General features: G+C 40.2%; 1 protein-coding gene across 1 annotated transcript; it reads right to left on the bottom strand.

Annotated features, from left to right (window-relative positions):
• Window positions 1–335: 335 nt before the first annotated feature.
• On the bottom strand, window positions 336–16,993 carry LOC117470774 (GRAM domain-containing protein 4-like; the record flags this gene model as incomplete). Its single annotated transcript, XM_034115650.1, has 16 exons — window positions 336–538; window positions 1,642–1,710; window positions 2,834–2,924; window positions 3,178–3,271; window positions 3,550–3,720; window positions 5,009–5,118; window positions 5,373–5,416; window positions 5,777–5,848; window positions 6,286–6,334; window positions 7,623–7,782; window positions 7,898–7,923; window positions 9,838–9,970; window positions 10,865–10,932; window positions 12,759–12,879; window positions 16,751–16,856; window positions 16,964–16,993. Coding segments are annotated over 16 exons (1,452 nt in total), but the record flags the coding sequence as incomplete, so codon positions are not given.
• Between the last annotated feature and the right edge of the window lie 507 nt (window positions 16,994–17,500).

Raw genomic sequence — 17,500 nt, 5'->3', positions numbered from 1 at the left:
AAAATATTGGGTACAGCCCATAGACTGTATCTCTGGTACAGCCGTATTATACACGGTTAATTAAGATCAATATCCTTACGCCTTCTGGACAATATTCATTAATATGCAGGACATTATTCCAGAGATAAATACCGGACATAATTGAGGATTTATCAATTAATTAGCACTAAAAATGTACCTTATTGTTTCCTGTTTTGTGGGAACTTGTTTAAGAAGTCATTGATGACAAAAAATCTGTGATTTAACGTCACCGGATTATTTAAAAACGGGTTAATTAACAGTATAACAGTCCCAGTGTGTGTGTGTGTGTGTGTGTGCGTGTGTGTGTGTGTGTGTGTGTGTGTGTGTGTGTGTGTGTGTGTGTGTGTGTGTGTGTGTGTGTGTGCGTGTGTGTGTGCGTGTGTGTGGCGGCAGCCTTGTGAAGGTGTTACTACGTCTCCGGTTCGATGGCTGTTGCCGCGGAAACGATTTTCGTGTGCTGGTTAAAGATGGCGTCGAAGGCCTCGTCTCTGTGGATCATCGCGCCGAACACCATCGGCTGCAACAAGACAGGAAGTGAGTTCAATTCAGAGGTACTAATACTTTACTTAACATGTAATCTATCAATTACATGTATGTATACAATATAACTGGAGGGAACACAGGGGTTTCACCCTAACCCAAGGGAAAAACCCCAGAAAGGCGTGCAACAAGACATCACTATGTAACACTCGCGCTTCTATTGGCTAGCGCTCCGACACATTGTACGACGTGAGAGGACTCTTTAAAGTAGAGACACTACATACTGATATACACCTGAATATCAGCAGGAGAGGACTCTTTAAAGTAGAGACAATACATACTGATATACACCTGAACATCAGCAGGAGAGGACTCTTTAAAGTAGAGACACTACATACTGATATACACCTAAACATCAGCAGGAGAGGACTCTTTAAAGTAGAGACACTCCATACTGATATACACCTGAACATCAGCAGGAGAGGACTCTTTAAAGTAGAGACACTACATACTGATATACACCTGAACATCAGCAGGAGAGGACTCTTTAAAGTAGAGACACTACATACTGATATACACCTGAACATCAGCAGGAGAGGACTCTTTAAAGTAGAGACACTACATACTGATATACACCTGAACATCAGCAGGAGAGGACTCTTTAAAGTAGAGACACTACATACTGATATACACCTGAACATCAGCAGGAGAGGACTCTTTAAAGTAGAGACACTACATACTGATATACACCTGAACATCAGCAGGAGAGGACTCTTTAAAGTAGAGACACTACATACTGATATACACCTGAACATCAGCAGCAGAGGACTCTTTAAAGTAGAGACACTACATACTGATATACACCTGAACATCAGCAGCAGAGGACTCTTTAAAGTAGAGACACTACATACTGATATACACCTGAACATCAGCAGGAGAGGACTCTTTAAAGTAGAGACACTACATACTGATATACACCTGAACATTAGTATAATAGGGCCCCTTTAACTTGTAACAGTATTTTTACACCGTAGAAATCCATTCCAGGCTCTCTTGTTATTTGCACGTTTTGTTTCATATCTTAATTTAACTCATTAACTTCCACATTATATCAGATCATAGCGCCCTGTCTTCTCGTACCTTTGTTGTGGACGGCGTTGCGATGGAGATGCCGCTCCCTGACCCCGGCAGCACGGACAACACTTTGTACTGAGAAGAGAAAAAAAACAACACAAACATTTAAAAAAAAACTAATTTGAAAACAAAACAACAAGAAAAACAAACTCTGATTGACCTTTATATATCAGTATAGAATACTTGATTTTAAAATGTTAGTAAATAGTGAAAAATGTTCATCCCGGTTCCTCAAAGTCCAACATGATTTTCATTTATCTTTTTTTATTTAATATTGTTCTAACTTATTTATTTTTATATTTGTATGCCGAAGGCGAGAGGGGTCTGCCTGCAGGCTCCTCTCTCAGGACACCTCCACTCTCAGGACAGGAAGTGACGATTCTGACGAACACGTTTTTTTCCCCGTCCCCGAAGGACTCGTCTGATGGAAGTTTTCAAATCACAATGGAGACTCATCACGGAGGTGATGAGTCCGCTCACCATGCACTTTGGGTCGGCCTTGGTCAAGCCCTTTTGACCCCCCCAGCCTGGTTCTCGTAAAAGTTGCCTTAGCCATTTTTGGCTATTTCACCCGGTTGCTTCTACCGGGGACACTGCCCGGTCTCGGGTGTCCCCCCACAGCCTGTGTCCAGCCGTTTCCCCCCCCCACTCCCACTCATCCATATATTAACGGATTTTGACAATTTTTGTTGCATTTTTCTCCTCTCCTCTCACTGATCGAATGGCAAACGCGACCCACCATCGGATCTGGGCTGGAACCTCCGCCGCACTGCACCCGGCAAACACGGTTGTTTCTCGAACCCTCCACTGTTGTCTAGCGGGTGTAACTAAAATACAAGATGTCGTTATTTATATAATAAGTGTCAGTGCGATTTTATTTTGTATTAGTGTGCATTTCCTGTTCGGAAAGTGGCGCTGTACTGAGAGTAAACAATACAAGGTGTCCCTATTTATATAGGGACACCTTGTATACCATTTTATTTTGTATTTGCGTGCATTTCCTGTTTGGAAAGTGGCGCTGTACTGATAGTGGAGATTTTATTTTGTAATTCTTAGCGTGCACTTCCTGTCCTGAGGGTGGAGGTGTCCTCAGAGTGGAGGTGTCCTGAGACTGGCGCCTGCAGGCAGGCTCCCATGCCGAAGGCAGTGCTGCCCCTGGCCAAATTGTGGCCCTACGCAACATTTTGTCAGAACAAACCTTCTGGATGTCGGTGATGTCGGCCAGTTTGATGACTTTGTTCCTCTTGGAGGATCCGGATCTGGAGCTGGAGCTCTCAAAACACAGATGACTGAAAACACAGAGGAACAAACACGGATCCAGTTTTACACGTTTCACAGTATTTATTCTGAACTTGTGTTTTTTTAAATGCAACACAGTAAAGTTTGGAGAAATTTGAAAACATTTTCTGATCTTCTATAAATACTACGGCCTCAGCTTGATCTCAAAACTTTAAGTATTTCAGTCTCCCTCCTCATCTGTGTTCTGTCTGAAAACATTGTGCGGGAACAATAATCAATGTGAACAGGAAGTGAGGGACTTACTTCTCGGTGACGTAGAGGTATCCGTTGCGGATGTAGTCAGTGGGCGACTTCCTGTCTCTGTTGATGAGGCAGCAGCGCCAGCCGCTCTCACACACTGACACACAAAGAGTCAAACATCACTACATGCAGGAGGGTCAGGGAGCTTCTTGTGGGAATGAGGGCGTTTCCAGTGCTTTTAGACTCAATGTATTTACTTTTAAGGGTCATACATGTATAAAGACATTTGTATTTTTCATTAGAGGTTCATTGATGTCACTGTGAAGCAAAGAAACAAATGCAAACGGACGGGACAAAAATACCAATAACCAAATTGAAGAAATTCAAATAAACAAAAGCAACAACCACAAACACATATCTTGAGTTCCTGCCCACCTGTCAGGGGGCGCTCGCTCTCCTGCAGGTTGAACACTTCGTGGAAAGCTCCTCTCTTGGTGCTGCTGTATCGCCCTCCGTCTTCATCCCGGCTCGCACCGAGAGGAGCCGCCGGGCCGACGCTGCCCCGCCCGCTGGTTAACGTGACCTGGAGGGGGGGGGGGGGGGATACTAGCTTTAAAAATCAGCAGCAAGAGAGGATCTGTGGGAACGTCCTGAACATCACTGTGAAACGAGTCTATTGTTGTTCCAACCAATGGATGCATTATCAGAGCGGCGTGTTCATCACACTAATATGGATTTGACAGCTATGTTCGCTTCACAGAGTATCTCTTCCAGAGTAGATTGATGAAAATAGTGCTTTTTGAACATGAAAGACTATTCCCAGTTATGCAGAGCTTAGTATAATTGTAATCCAACCTTTAACCCCGACAGCTCAGATGTGTTCACAGCTCTTCACAAGATCCGAACCATAATGATCACCTTCCTTTGTTTCTGTTGTTAAAAATGTGGCTCAAATCTTGACAATGTCCTGAAGACTTAAGGATGTTTAGAGTCTTACAAAAAATGTAACGTTGGTGGTGAAGAGAAGAAGAACCAACTTCAATATTTGTTTACCTGACCCAAAATTGTACCTAAAAACTAAAAAAGATGTTGATACAAACCGTTTAACATTAGTTTGGAAACATGAACATTTGGTAGGATCTAAGAGTGACCTGAGGATGGCGCCAGAGGAAAGGGGACATTAACATATCAAGAAGAACAATTCTGGTGATCATCAATGTGTAGAAGTTTTACCTTTATTACAAACCTGAAAGAAATTGAGTAAAAGAGGCAACATTTGACGTATAGGTTTATGATATCTCAAACTAACACCGTCACAAACTCTACCAGCAGCTGACAGGAGGGGCATTAGTGTCACTACTTATCTAACTACAATAAACACTGCTGATCTCACACGCACACACACACACACACACACACACACACACACACACACACACACACACACACACACACACACACACACACACACACACACACACACACACACACACACACACACACACACACACACTATTGCATACTTATACATGTACTTAAGTAGTACTAAAATGGTTTACTTAAGTGAAAGTACTAATACCACATTATATAAATACTCTGTTACATGTCCTGCATATTAAAGTTTACTCACTAAAAGTACAACAGTATTAAATAAGAAGAACTAACCATTTAGCATTTAATAACTGCTGAATTCCTGCTAAATAACGCATATTTGGATCTATATAGGATTTAACATGACGTTTTTCTTCACCTGAATTCAGTGCATTTTAGTGTTTGTGTGTGTGTGTGTGTGTGTGTGTGTGTGTGTGTGTGTGTGTGTGTGTGTGTGTGTGTGTGTGTGTGTGTGTGTGTGTGTGTGTGTGTGTGTGTGTGTGTGTGTGTGTGTGTGTCGTACCTATGAAGAATCCCAGCAGTGTGAATGGCAGCAGGCAGGAGGAGATGAAGGCCAGCCACAGACCAACGTACAGCTTCTGAGTCAACTCAGGCTGAACCCAAATGAACAAACTACACACACACACACACACACACACACACACACACACACACACACACACACACACACACACACACACACACACACACACACACACACACACACACACACACACACACACACACACACACACACACACACACACACACACACACACACACACACACACACACACACACACACACACACACACACACACACAGTATTACATTTCTGTCCACGCACCATCATTCCTCTCTGAGGTGGAGCAAAGTGTGTGACTCACTTCTTGATTTTCTCCAGTCTGTTCGCCATCCTGCCAAACAGGTTCTGTGGCACAAAAGGAACATCTTTTAATAATAATAAGAAGAAGAAGTTTATTTAGTATAGCACCTTTCACAGCAATACAATTCACAAAGTGCTTCACAACAAAAAACACAAGTTTAAAACTAAGACCACAGAAACATGAATACAATAACAACATGAGGCAGAAATGTAAGGTCAACATAAAAACAAAACACAGACCACGTAGAGTCCCGAAAGAAACAAACATAAGAACAGAACACATCACATCTCAAGTAGAAAAAAAGCCAATGTAAAAATATTGGTCTTCAGTTGTTTGCTTGTAGTGAATCTGTCTGAGCTGTCACACGCTGACGTAGCGCCGCTGAATTCTCCGTCTCGTCTCACCTGAGCTTTCTGAGCGACGTCCAGAACCAGCGTGAACTTCTCAGACACCGTCAGGTCTTCTTTGGGAGGCTCCTGGAAAACAGAGGAGACAATAAGGAGATAGTTCATTTGAATACTTTTCAAGAACAGAAATCTGAAAAATAAGTAACAAAGGTCATTTCAATTTCAAGGACATACTGAAATGTATGTAAAATACCCTAAACTACCTCAAAATTGGAATAGGTTACATGGATCTTTTGATATTAAAAAGGCACAACCGTTTTTAATACCAAATTTGAATACAAATGAATTATTTGTTAATTAAAAACCTACTTTTCATGACCATTAAAAGTAATTCCACTATTTGACATGACATAACATTAAATGACGTCCCACAGCCCCCAGGTGGAGCTGTTAGTTTGTCAGACTAACTTCCTGTTCACCTGTCCAGGTAGCCTGTCAGGACACTTTCAGATTGGTTATGGATATTTCTTTTCATGTTGAAGATAAATCACAGAGAGATTTCTCACCACGGGCTCGGAGACTTCAGGTACGATGCTCCACTGGATCCTCCAGCCTCTGAGAGCAGTGCATCATGGGAACACACAGGTAGATATGAGATCATTTCACACTGTCTAAATATATCTGTGTGTCAAAGATTTTGAATTCAAGCTGCTCAGAATCATTGGTTCATTTTTAAAACACGGTGAGGCTTCGAGTGGATGAAAAGTTACCTATCTGTCAAGAATGGAATAAAAAACATCTATTAAAACATTTTAATTAGTGACGTTTCTTCTACCTGACTGAAGTACTTTACTCCATTTTACACTCTTAAACACATAGTTAACCCCTTTCTATTTCCCATTGAGTAGTTTTAAAGAACATACGAGTCATAAAGTTACGTATACCGGGGTCTAAGTACCCTAAACGAGCCAGAATCAACAGCTCATTAATGGAGCGTCTGAGAAATAGCTGGAACTAACAATTATATAATTCAATTGATTGTTATCATAAATCCCAGATAACTGCCAATATCCTACCAGTTCCTCACAGGTGATGTGTTCAAATGTCCTGTTTTTTCAGTACAAATTCCAACGTTTTTTCAGTTTAATATGATATCAAACATAAGAACAGTGAATCTCTATATTTTATAAAGCTGAAAACAGCATTTTCTGCCATTTCTGCATGAAAAATAACATTTACGGTAAATACTTTTTCAAAATTGTTTCAGAATATTTTGTCTGATAAATTAGTTGACTGGAGTTAAGATGCATACATGTAATGAACCCCCCCCTGACCTATTGTTCATCTGATTCACCTGCATGTTACTTAAATGGCCTATTCAAGAGGATGCATGTCAACCTGATTAACAGTCTCTGATTGGGGTCATGTGATTGGCTGTAGGAAAGAGAGGGGCGGGGCTTGCACTGTTTTAAACCTATACAACACATTACAGGACCTCTTTAATAAATTAAAAGATAGGAGCGTTTTAGAAAATATGGATCTGAAATTTACCAAATAAATTAGGATGTTGGCAATAAATCGCGTTTTTATAAATCCCAACATTTTTCAGTTTCCTCAAAAAACGTCATGATAAAAAAAATCATTAGTTTATTTTCTATTTTTTTACTTTTCTTCTACACTATAATAGTTGTTTGTACACTTTATAGTTTTCTTTTTCATTTTCAATCTATTTCACTATATTCTTTCTCCCATGTCATGCTTTTCCGGTTATTACCCGTCCCATTACAAACTCACAGCCAGGCTGAGAAACCAATGTGATTTTGGAACATTGAACAATGTAAATCTATTCTAGTAGACCTCAACAATGGAAATATGATCAGTAGAAATGACCATGACATGGGACCTTTGAAAAGCGCTCCACAAATCATTTTGTATTATTATTATCATCAGTAACCAGTGGACTGAACTCACAATGAAGGCGATGGCCGAGGTGTAGACGGAGTACCAGCTGGATAGCGCCGTCAGGTTCCTCTTGAAGTTGGACAATGGTTTCAACCCTCGCTCTGAAAAAAACAGAAACTGACCAATCACAGACGCAGAGAAACACAGATGTATCTTGATAGCTCTTGTATTCTGTATTGTTTGTGATGAACGGTGTAGGAAAGTATTAATACTCACTGAGTCTTCTCATGTTTTCAGTCAACCTGTGTGTCGGAAACCACATGTTTAATTAGGATGTATTTATTTAAAGGGGACCTATCATGCAAAATGCACTTTTGTACGTCTTTTATACATGAATATGTGTCCCCGGTGTTCCAGGGAACTCACCAAGTGTCCGAAAACACAACCCTCTCTATTTTCCTCCATACCCAAATCTCTAAAAACGGGGCTGCAACGGATCTGATAAAAACTGATACAGATTTGAACATTTCTCTGACGTCAGGACGGAGGAGCTCCGCCTATATGGCCAACTCTCCACCTATCAGGGGAATGAGAGGTTGCCGTGGCATGGTAACAGCATGGTAACAGCATGGTAACAGCATGGTAACATGACGCTCGTAACTCGGCACCCTCCTATGCAGGGGGGCGTGGTCAGCTGCAGCGCATGCAAAGACAGGGTGGAGGACAGCAAAATAGAGCAAAATGAGGCATGGCTAAAATGCATGATCTGTTTGGTATTTTGAAAAAGAAAACGTATAAATATACCATATATAGGTATGGCCCTACAATATATTATTGAAATATAGCATGATAGGTCCACTTTAAAGATATTCAGCTTTAACACATATTGTTTTTATCACAAATTGTGATTTTCGTTCGTCGCAGCGGCATGTTAACAGGCATCAGACATGAGTTAAAAATATAATAAAATAAAAAATAAAAATGTTTATAAACTAAAATAAAACATTATAAAAAATATAATAAATAATAAATATTAAATGAAACATACAGAATAAGTTAAAATACTCTTAAGAGGACCTACATCTATATAGTATTAAAGGTCACCTATCATGCTATTTTTAGGCAATAGCATAGGTCTCAGATATATACAAATATATATAAAACATGTCTATGAAGTGTTTTGCTCAAAATACCAAACAGATCACCCATTCTAGCCATGCCTCATATCCCTCTATTTCACTTCCTGTTTCAAAAGGGCTGATTTTGGGTATAAAGCTTTAAAAAAAATAAAAAAGGAGGGGGCTGAGCTCATGCGGGACCCAGCAGCTACTGTCTAAACTAAATACTGCCGTGATGAAACGCCATATCATAGATTATCAAGGATTATTTCTGAAACAGTATGGAGCTCAAAGGCTTTCTCTCTTGCCGGTTATACCACAAGGTGAGTTCCTTTTTATTTCCTGCTTCTTCACACACATGCTCTCCAGTACAGGTTAGCTCTGAGTGTTAGCAATGCTAATGTAAACACCGACCATATTACGTCCAAAACAGTCGGGCATTGTTTCTGATAGCAACTTTCTGATAGTGCCGTGGGTCCACATTTCAGATATTACGTCATATCGGACGCAAATCTGGATCAGCTCCGAGGAAAAGAGAGAGGGTTTTATTTTCTGACGCTGCGTGAGTTCCCCGACACACCGGGGACACATGTTTATGTATAAAAGACTTTAAAATATTTCCACAAAAATTGCAAGGAAGATTCAAGAAACCTCATCAAATCAAACCTAAAAACAAACTGCCATTAAGTTTTATTTATTTATTTGTTTATTCCACACATGGCAGTTATATTAAAACAAAACATGTACACTTATACTGGTTGTTGTTTTTGTTATAGCGCATGGTAGAGAGGAGCAGGGAGAAGAACATCTTATTTGACCTTCCCCTTATTACAAAAAAATAACAAAAATAAATAAAAACGAAATAACCATTAAAAAGTAAAAAATAAAAGCAATATTCTTTCAGTCACAGTTGCTTACAAATACTGAAACATAAAACCAGAATACGATCAAAAGTCAACTTCATACTGTCTAATTACACTTTCTTTATACATTTTCTGAAACATAAAACATTTCTTACAGCCCTTGTCTTCAACAATTAAATGAATCGCGTCTATTTGTTGTTTTAGTTTTTAGGGTTTCTGTGTTTCCCCTCCTCACCTCTTGGCGCTCAGCGGCTCATCCGTCTCCACCGTCTGCTCCTCCTGCTGGAAGCGGAAGTCCTCGATGTAAACGCCAAATCTATCGTAGAGACACTTCCGGAAGCTGCTGGACCAAGTGTCCTTCTGTTTGTCTAAAGATGAGAAGAAGAAAAGATGGAGGTTACATGGTTGTTGACATTTCACCACATGTATACACTGAGGTTTATACCAGACTTTGTCTTGTAGGAAAATATCAGTCACAGATATCTGAAAAATCTGGACGAATAAAACCTAAACTATGATTTTATAAAACAACAGAATTACTTATCTACAGAAGAACAAGAACATTTTATTTATACATTTACATGCGTGTTACTCACATTCGTGTCCTGTGGTTTTTTGTATGTGTTTTATGTGTAGGTCTTAGTATAGAGTGGTGAAGGAGTGAGTCCTAAAACCTGGAAATGAGTTTGCATATCACAACTTCTTGTCCCCTTGTCAACTTTGTTTAACCATTGTTTGTTTGTGAGCCTGAAATAAGGTCTGAACAGAAAAGATTCAAAAGTTTTGTCCTACGAAATAAAATGCGTCAGTAAAAACCCCACTGGTGAATTAAAAAATGTCAGTTGTCAACAAGTGTCTAAATGAGATGACTAAACGTCATCAAGCCCAACATTAGCCTCCTTTAGCTTAGTGGTGGTGACGTGAAGTCATGTGACCGTGCTGTAGTTCCTTTATAGCCCAACATTAGCTTTTTAATTCTGGAGATTGCATTTACACTTCAATTGTTATAAAGTGGTTTTAATATGTGGAGATTATCCTGCTGAACCAAACAAGTAAATATCATAAAAGTATGATTAAGAGATTATTTTGTGCAATTTTCTGAAATGTATTGGCTTTTTGTTTAGGGAGCCCTTGCGATGCTTACTTCCGTGTTGGCCTACAAAGATTCATCATCCCTGCACCACTCAAACATCCTACGACTGATGAAACAACATTTAAAAGATATTTAACCATAACGAGTAATGTAAGAAAGATAAACTCACCTGTACCGCTGACTGCAGATGTTGAAGGGGACGGGGCTTTAGGCGTCTGTGAAGGTGAGTCTTCAAGTCTGTAAAGCAACAGAAACGATCATTCAGGTGATCAGATTCAGCCATGAGACTACAGGAACAAACTGCTCTGTCTGATGGTTAGCATTAGCTCATTAAATAACGTTTATTTTTATTTAAAGGTCCCCTATTATACTGTTTTTCATCAATATGTTATAGGTCTCAGATATATACAGAACATGTCTCTGATTGGCTGAAACACCAAACAGATCATTGCAGCATCCCATAATCACCTCTGTTTCAGCCCTGTTTCAAAAGTGCTGATTCTCTGTCTGTTACTTTACATGAAAATAAGGAGCCCCTCCCCATGCCCCTCTGAGAGAGATTTGGTTAAAAAGAACACAATGGAGCTCTAGGAGGAGATTCAGGTGATAAGGTGGTGGGGGGGGGGTTACCTTGGTTGCTGATTGGCTAATGGTTACACAAGACAAAACATCGTTATGACATCATAAAGTGGCCAAAATCTGATCAGCTCATTTTCAGACAAAAAGAGAGAGAATCTTTTTTCCTGAATCTTTCAGAGTCTCTTTCCACAGAGGGGACACATGTTGATGTAGAAGAGACATGAAGAAGAGGGGACACATGATGATGTAGAAGAGACATGAAGAAGAGGGGACACATGTTGATGTAGAAGAGACATGAGGAAGAGGGGACACATGTTGATGTAGAAGAGACATGAAGAAGAGGGGACACATGTTGATGTAGAAGAGACATGAAGAAGAGGGGACACATGTTGATGTAGAAGAGACATGAAGAAGAGGGGACACATGTTGATGTAGAAGAGACATGAAGAAGAGGGGACACATGTTGATGTAGAAGAGACATGAAGAAGAGGGGACACATGGTGATGTAGAAGAGACATGAAGAAGAGGGGACACATGTTGATGTAGAAGAGACATGAAGAAGAGGGGACACATGATGATGTAGAAGAGACATGAAGAAGAGGGGACACATGTTGATGTAGAAGAGACATGAAGAAGAGGGGACACATGTTGATGTAGAAGAGACATGAAGAAGAGGGGACACGTGTTGATGTAGAAGAGACATGAAGAAGAGGGGACACATGTTGAAGTAGAAGAGACATGAAGAAGAGGGGACACATGTTGATGTAGAAGAGACATGAAGAAGAGGGGACACATGTTGATGTAGAAGAGACATGAAGAAGAGGGGACACATGATGATGTAAAGAGACATGAAGAAGAGGGGACACATGTTGATGTAGAAGAGACATGAGGAAGAGGGGACACATGTTGATGTAGAAGAGACATGAAGAAGAGGGGACACATGTTGATGTAGAAGAGACATGAAGAAGAGGGGACACATGTTGATGTAGAAGAGACATGAAGAAGAGGGGACACATGTTGATGTAGAAGAGACATGAAGAAGAGGGGACACATGTTGATGTAGAAGAGACATGAAGAAGAGGGGACACATGGTGATGTAGAAGAGACATGAAGAAGAGGGGACACATGTTGATGTAGAAGAGACATGAAGAAGAGGGGACACATGTTGATGTAGAAGAGACATGAAGAAGAGGGGACACATGTTGATGTAGAAGAGACATGAAGAAGAGGGGACACATGTTGAAGTAGAAGAGACATGAAGAAGAGGGGACACGTGTTGATGTAGAAGAGACATGAAGAAGAGGGGACACATGTTGATGTAGAAGAGACATGAAGAAGAGGGGACACATGTTGATGTAGAAGAGACATGGAGAAGAGGGGACACATGTTGATGTAGAAGAGACATGAAGAAGAGGGGACACATGTTGATGAAGAAGAGACATGAAGAAGAGGATTTTGCATAATAGGTGACCTTTAATAACCACCTGGGTTTCAGGACGTCGTTGATCTTCTGCTCCAGCTCGCTGCTGCGGCTGCGCTCTCTCTCCAGCTCCTGGCGCAGAGAATCCACGTTGGACTCCTCTCTGAGTTTCTTCAGCTCCTCCTCTGAAAACAGACGAGGATGAGACAAGACACGTTCATGTTACCCAAAACTAAATCCAATACGAAACAGAAAACAGCAGAGGTGGAAGAAGTACTCAGATCGTGTACTTGAGTAAAAGTAGAAGTACCAGAGTGTAGGAATACTCTGTTACAGTAACAGTACTGCATTCAAAATGTTAACCAAGTAAAAGTAGAAAAGTATTAGTAACAAAATATAGTGAAAGTAGCGACAGTAAAAGTAGTCATTGTGCAGATTGGTCCATTTCAGAATAATATATATGATATGTTTTATAATGATTGATCATGAAAGTGTTCTCAAAGCTTGTGAATTTACTCCAGGTGGAACTAAAGTCTGATTTAACACTTGATTATATTTTACATCATTCATCCAGATCTGTAAAGGAACTAAAGGTATTAAATACATGTAGTGGAGTAAAAGTACACCATTTACCTCTGAATTGTAGCGGAGTAGAAGAACAAAGTAGCATAACACGTAAATACTCAAGTAAAGTACAAGTGTCTCAAAATTGTACTTAAAGCTCCCATGTCATGCTTTTCCGGTTATTACCCGTCCCCTTGTGTGTTATGAAGGTTTTTATGCATGTAAACGGTGTGCAGAGTCAAAACCCTCAAAGTACACCCTGTAGCGAGTAAAACTCTAACACAGAAAATACCTCCCCAAAACGCCTCGTTGGAGATACGTCACTGCCCATTTGAGTCTTCCATTTAGTTCCGGGTACCGCCTGATGTCATGCGGTACCCGGAACGAAATGGACCAATCCCGAAGAGCTATGGCCACACCAGCAGCGGCGTGTTCCTCCTCCAGAGGTTCGAAGAACCGGCATTTCACAGACGAAAGCTTCCAAAACATTGCCCAGTTTGAGGCCGGATATGCACAGCTTGTTTGGACCGTTTGGAGCAGGGGAAGATCTGGGTATACAACCTGTAAGTTTGCATTGTTATTTGTGTATTTATCAAACAAGACTGTTTAAATGTGTAAACTGTGTTGGACTGCTAAGCCATTGACACAGTGCTAACTGTGCTAACTAAGTTGCTAGAGTTTCCATATATCAACTCTAATATCAGCAGATGGCCTTGCATACATGTATCTCATAGCAGGAGAATGTCTGCATTCACACACAAAATACCTATTGACAGTATACTGCGGGTGATTTGCCGGTCAGTCGCGAAACGTAATTACATTATAGCTGGCGTAGCGATCTAACACACGGAGCTTGAGCTAGTTTTGGTCAGAAAAACATTTTTGTGATGCTACGTTGCTAGCGTTTAAATATATCAACTACAATGTCAGCAGATGGCCTTACATGTTTGTCATGGCAGGAGAATGTCTGCAGTCACACACGGAATACTCATACAGTATACTCCGGTTTACCGTACATTGTGACCGTACATATACTGCATGTAGCTAACGAGGCTAGCTGTATGCTAGCGCAAAACAATGTATTCATGCAAGTTACATTGTATGGTAGCAGAATACCCGTATACGATTGCAATTATAAACACGTTATTGCTAGCCTAATATGAACCACTAGCTTTTGTTCATAGTAGTTTTATTACACTGCATTATAGTTGCCTTTCCTCCAAGCTAACGTTCATATCGTGTTAGCTACCAAGGTAAACAAAGCTAGGTTAGCATATTAGCAGGCAAGCTGTTCATTACACAACTACTACTAACGAATCTAAAACAACTAAGTTTCTCTAATATTTTGTGATTTGCATTTGATTTCGTCCAGCCAGATCCTGGCGGACAATCCATGACGGGGAAGGGATTCTACTACTACTGAGGGTGCTAAAAGGCACCGCACCGACTGTGCGCAGGCAAGATGCGAGGAGGAGGAATGGATGATATACCGTGTATATATGTATATTTATGTTCATTTTGTACATTTCTAAAAATAAAGTTTAATGGAAATACTTAGTAGGCCTATCCTTTCTTCCCTGAATTCATATATAGCAAACCATGATTTGATTTCTCATCAAACAGTAGTAGTTTATAACGGGTAAAAATAACTTACTCTTTGTTATGAGAGTAGCTCGTAGGCCACAACGGAAAGACAAGGAGACATACACGAGTTTACAAAACCACGGCACATTTATTGTGGTAAATGCAAAGATAGGTGGTTGAGAGGATCGCAGAGTTAGTCTTCCTGCAGCCGCTTTGGAGAGAGACTGGGGCCGTAGTGTCCGGAGGTGTCCGTGATCGCGCTGATTACCCTCTTCAGCTCCACCCCATCGTAAGACAAAGGCCCTGGGGCCGTCACACTCTTCTATAACAACAGTTAAAAATATATATGTATATAAAATATACCGCTGTACCGACGCCATGATAAGACTGATGTTACGCTGAGAGCAGCCGGGAAAAGCACTGACATGGGCGCAGCCTCTCTGGTGGTTGACTAATCAGAACGAGTGGCCGAGCTGACCAATCGGAGCACACTAGGCTCACAGGGAGGGGGGGGCAAGAGCTCCAACGAGTCGTTTAGTGGAGAAAGTGAATACTGCTGAATACACATGCTTGACAGAGATGCTGTATGCGAAACCAATGTGAGTTTGGAAAATTGCACAGTATAAATCTATTTTAGTATACCTCAACAATGTAATTATGATCAGTGGAAATGGCCATGACATGGGCCCTTTAAAGGTGGGGTAGGTAAGTTTGAGAAACCGGCTCGAGATACACTTTTTGTTATATTTCATGGAATGCTCTTAACATCCCGATAGCAATGAATATCTTAAGTGCTTTGACAAAAAATCCATAAAAAAATGTCATCTGTGGAAGCCGTAGTGCTGTAAAAAGCACGACCAATCATTTTAGCCGGCCCGGCTAAAATAACTGGATGGCCTACCTGCCTGTCAGCCTTCCATCTGTGCACAAACTTATCTCGTGCCCTCATTGGTCATGTGCGCGTTCGTGTGTATTGGAGGAGGGGCTCTGTAAGGAAGTGGCAGATTTTCTCCGGTTGTGTATTTTCAAATTCTAGCGCACTCGAGCTGGTTTCTCAAACTTACCTACCCTACCTTTAAGTAGAGTACTTAAGTAGAGTACTTGAGTAAATATACTTGTAGTTGTTACTATTTGTGTGTGTGTGTGTGTGTGTGTGTGTGTGTGTGTGTGTGTGTGTGTGTGTATGTGTGTGTGTGTGTGTGTGTGTGTGTGTGTGTGTCTGTGTGTGTGTGTGTGTGTGTGTGTGTGTGCGTCAGACGAGGTTAAGCAGGCTTATTAGCAGTGTGTGTTACGTAAAGCTGACAAACAGATATTGACAGATTACCCAGCATGCATCTGTGCTGTAGGGCATTTAACCCTGAAGTGATGCTGAAGGCCAGAGTGAGTCGACAGCCAATTAACACACAACTCTCCAAGCCACAGATTTAAAGGGACACTTTACTTTAACTTATTTTATGCTAAATTAAACCAATAAAATAACCTTGACTCAAGTTCCAATAATCAGCTCTAACCTGGCTAAAACATTCTGTGTATTTAAGTGATTTTGTTTCTATTGTCTTTATTGAAATGTTGCAGATAGCGACATTATTTATTAATGGTGGTTAATTTGAGAAGAGAGAAACAAATAAATTCAAGATAAATAACAAAAATAGTGGTGATTATAATACTACTATCACGATAGTTATTCAATAAAAATAAATACAAAAAAAAGAAAATAACATAATATGTTTCAGAGGAAAATGTCTAAATAAAACTGAGTTGAAGAAATATATAAGATAAATATATTAAAAAAAATATAAATAACACGTGGTTTAAAAGAGAAAAACACAGATTATTATATATTTTAGAGATGTTAAGTAAACAAAGGAACCCCACACAGAGGAGTGCAGTTCAGGTCAGATTAATCACCTAAGAAGTGTTTCTCTAACAAGGCGATTTCCAGGTGACCTTTGACCTCGTTGAGATCCGTCCTGGAGTCGTCGTGGAGAGCTGCAGAAAACGTTGCATGACTAGCCTGAGAGAAAAACACACAGTCAAATAAATAATAGAGAAATAAAGAGCTTTTTGAACATTAAAGCATGGAGACATGTCCCAGTTGAGACACTACATACTGATATACACCTGAACATCAGCAGGAGAGGACTCTTTAAAGTAGAGACACTACATACTGATATACTGCCGGCAGCACTGCAGAGACTGAAGGAGGACAGGAACACATCATTATTATTGTTATTATTATTATATTAAAGTTCCTTGGATAGATTTTGATATATTGCAACATAAATATACATTTGATTTAACTACATATCAAAGAATACAACTGAACAGAATCAACATCAGTTCATCTGACACACGTTAAAGCTGTGGTTTGTTTACATCCTAATCCAAAACCCCCAAAACTACAGGTGAATAATTACATTACATTTAGCTGACGCTTTTATCCAAAGCGACTTACAATAAGTAAATAAAAATGAATCTGCTTGTAATATAAACTAAAGACTGACCTGAATGTGAGTCAACAATCACGTGACCCATTTTCAAACAGTCTGTTCAGGGAGGAGGAAATGTTTCACCAGCTGCTCTTAAACAGGGACCATAACACAGCGTTGTGAAATATAGCTATAAATCTCCAGATGTGTAAAGAGATGTCCTTTATGT

The sequence above is a fragment of the Trematomus bernacchii genome, unplaced genomic scaffold, assembly GCF_902827165.1.
Source record: "Trematomus bernacchii unplaced genomic scaffold, fTreBer1.1, whole genome shotgun sequence".
NCBI classification, from domain to species: Eukaryota; Metazoa; Chordata; class Actinopteri; order Perciformes; family Nototheniidae; genus Trematomus; species Trematomus bernacchii.
This window is presented reverse-complemented; position numbering and strand designations above follow the sequence as displayed.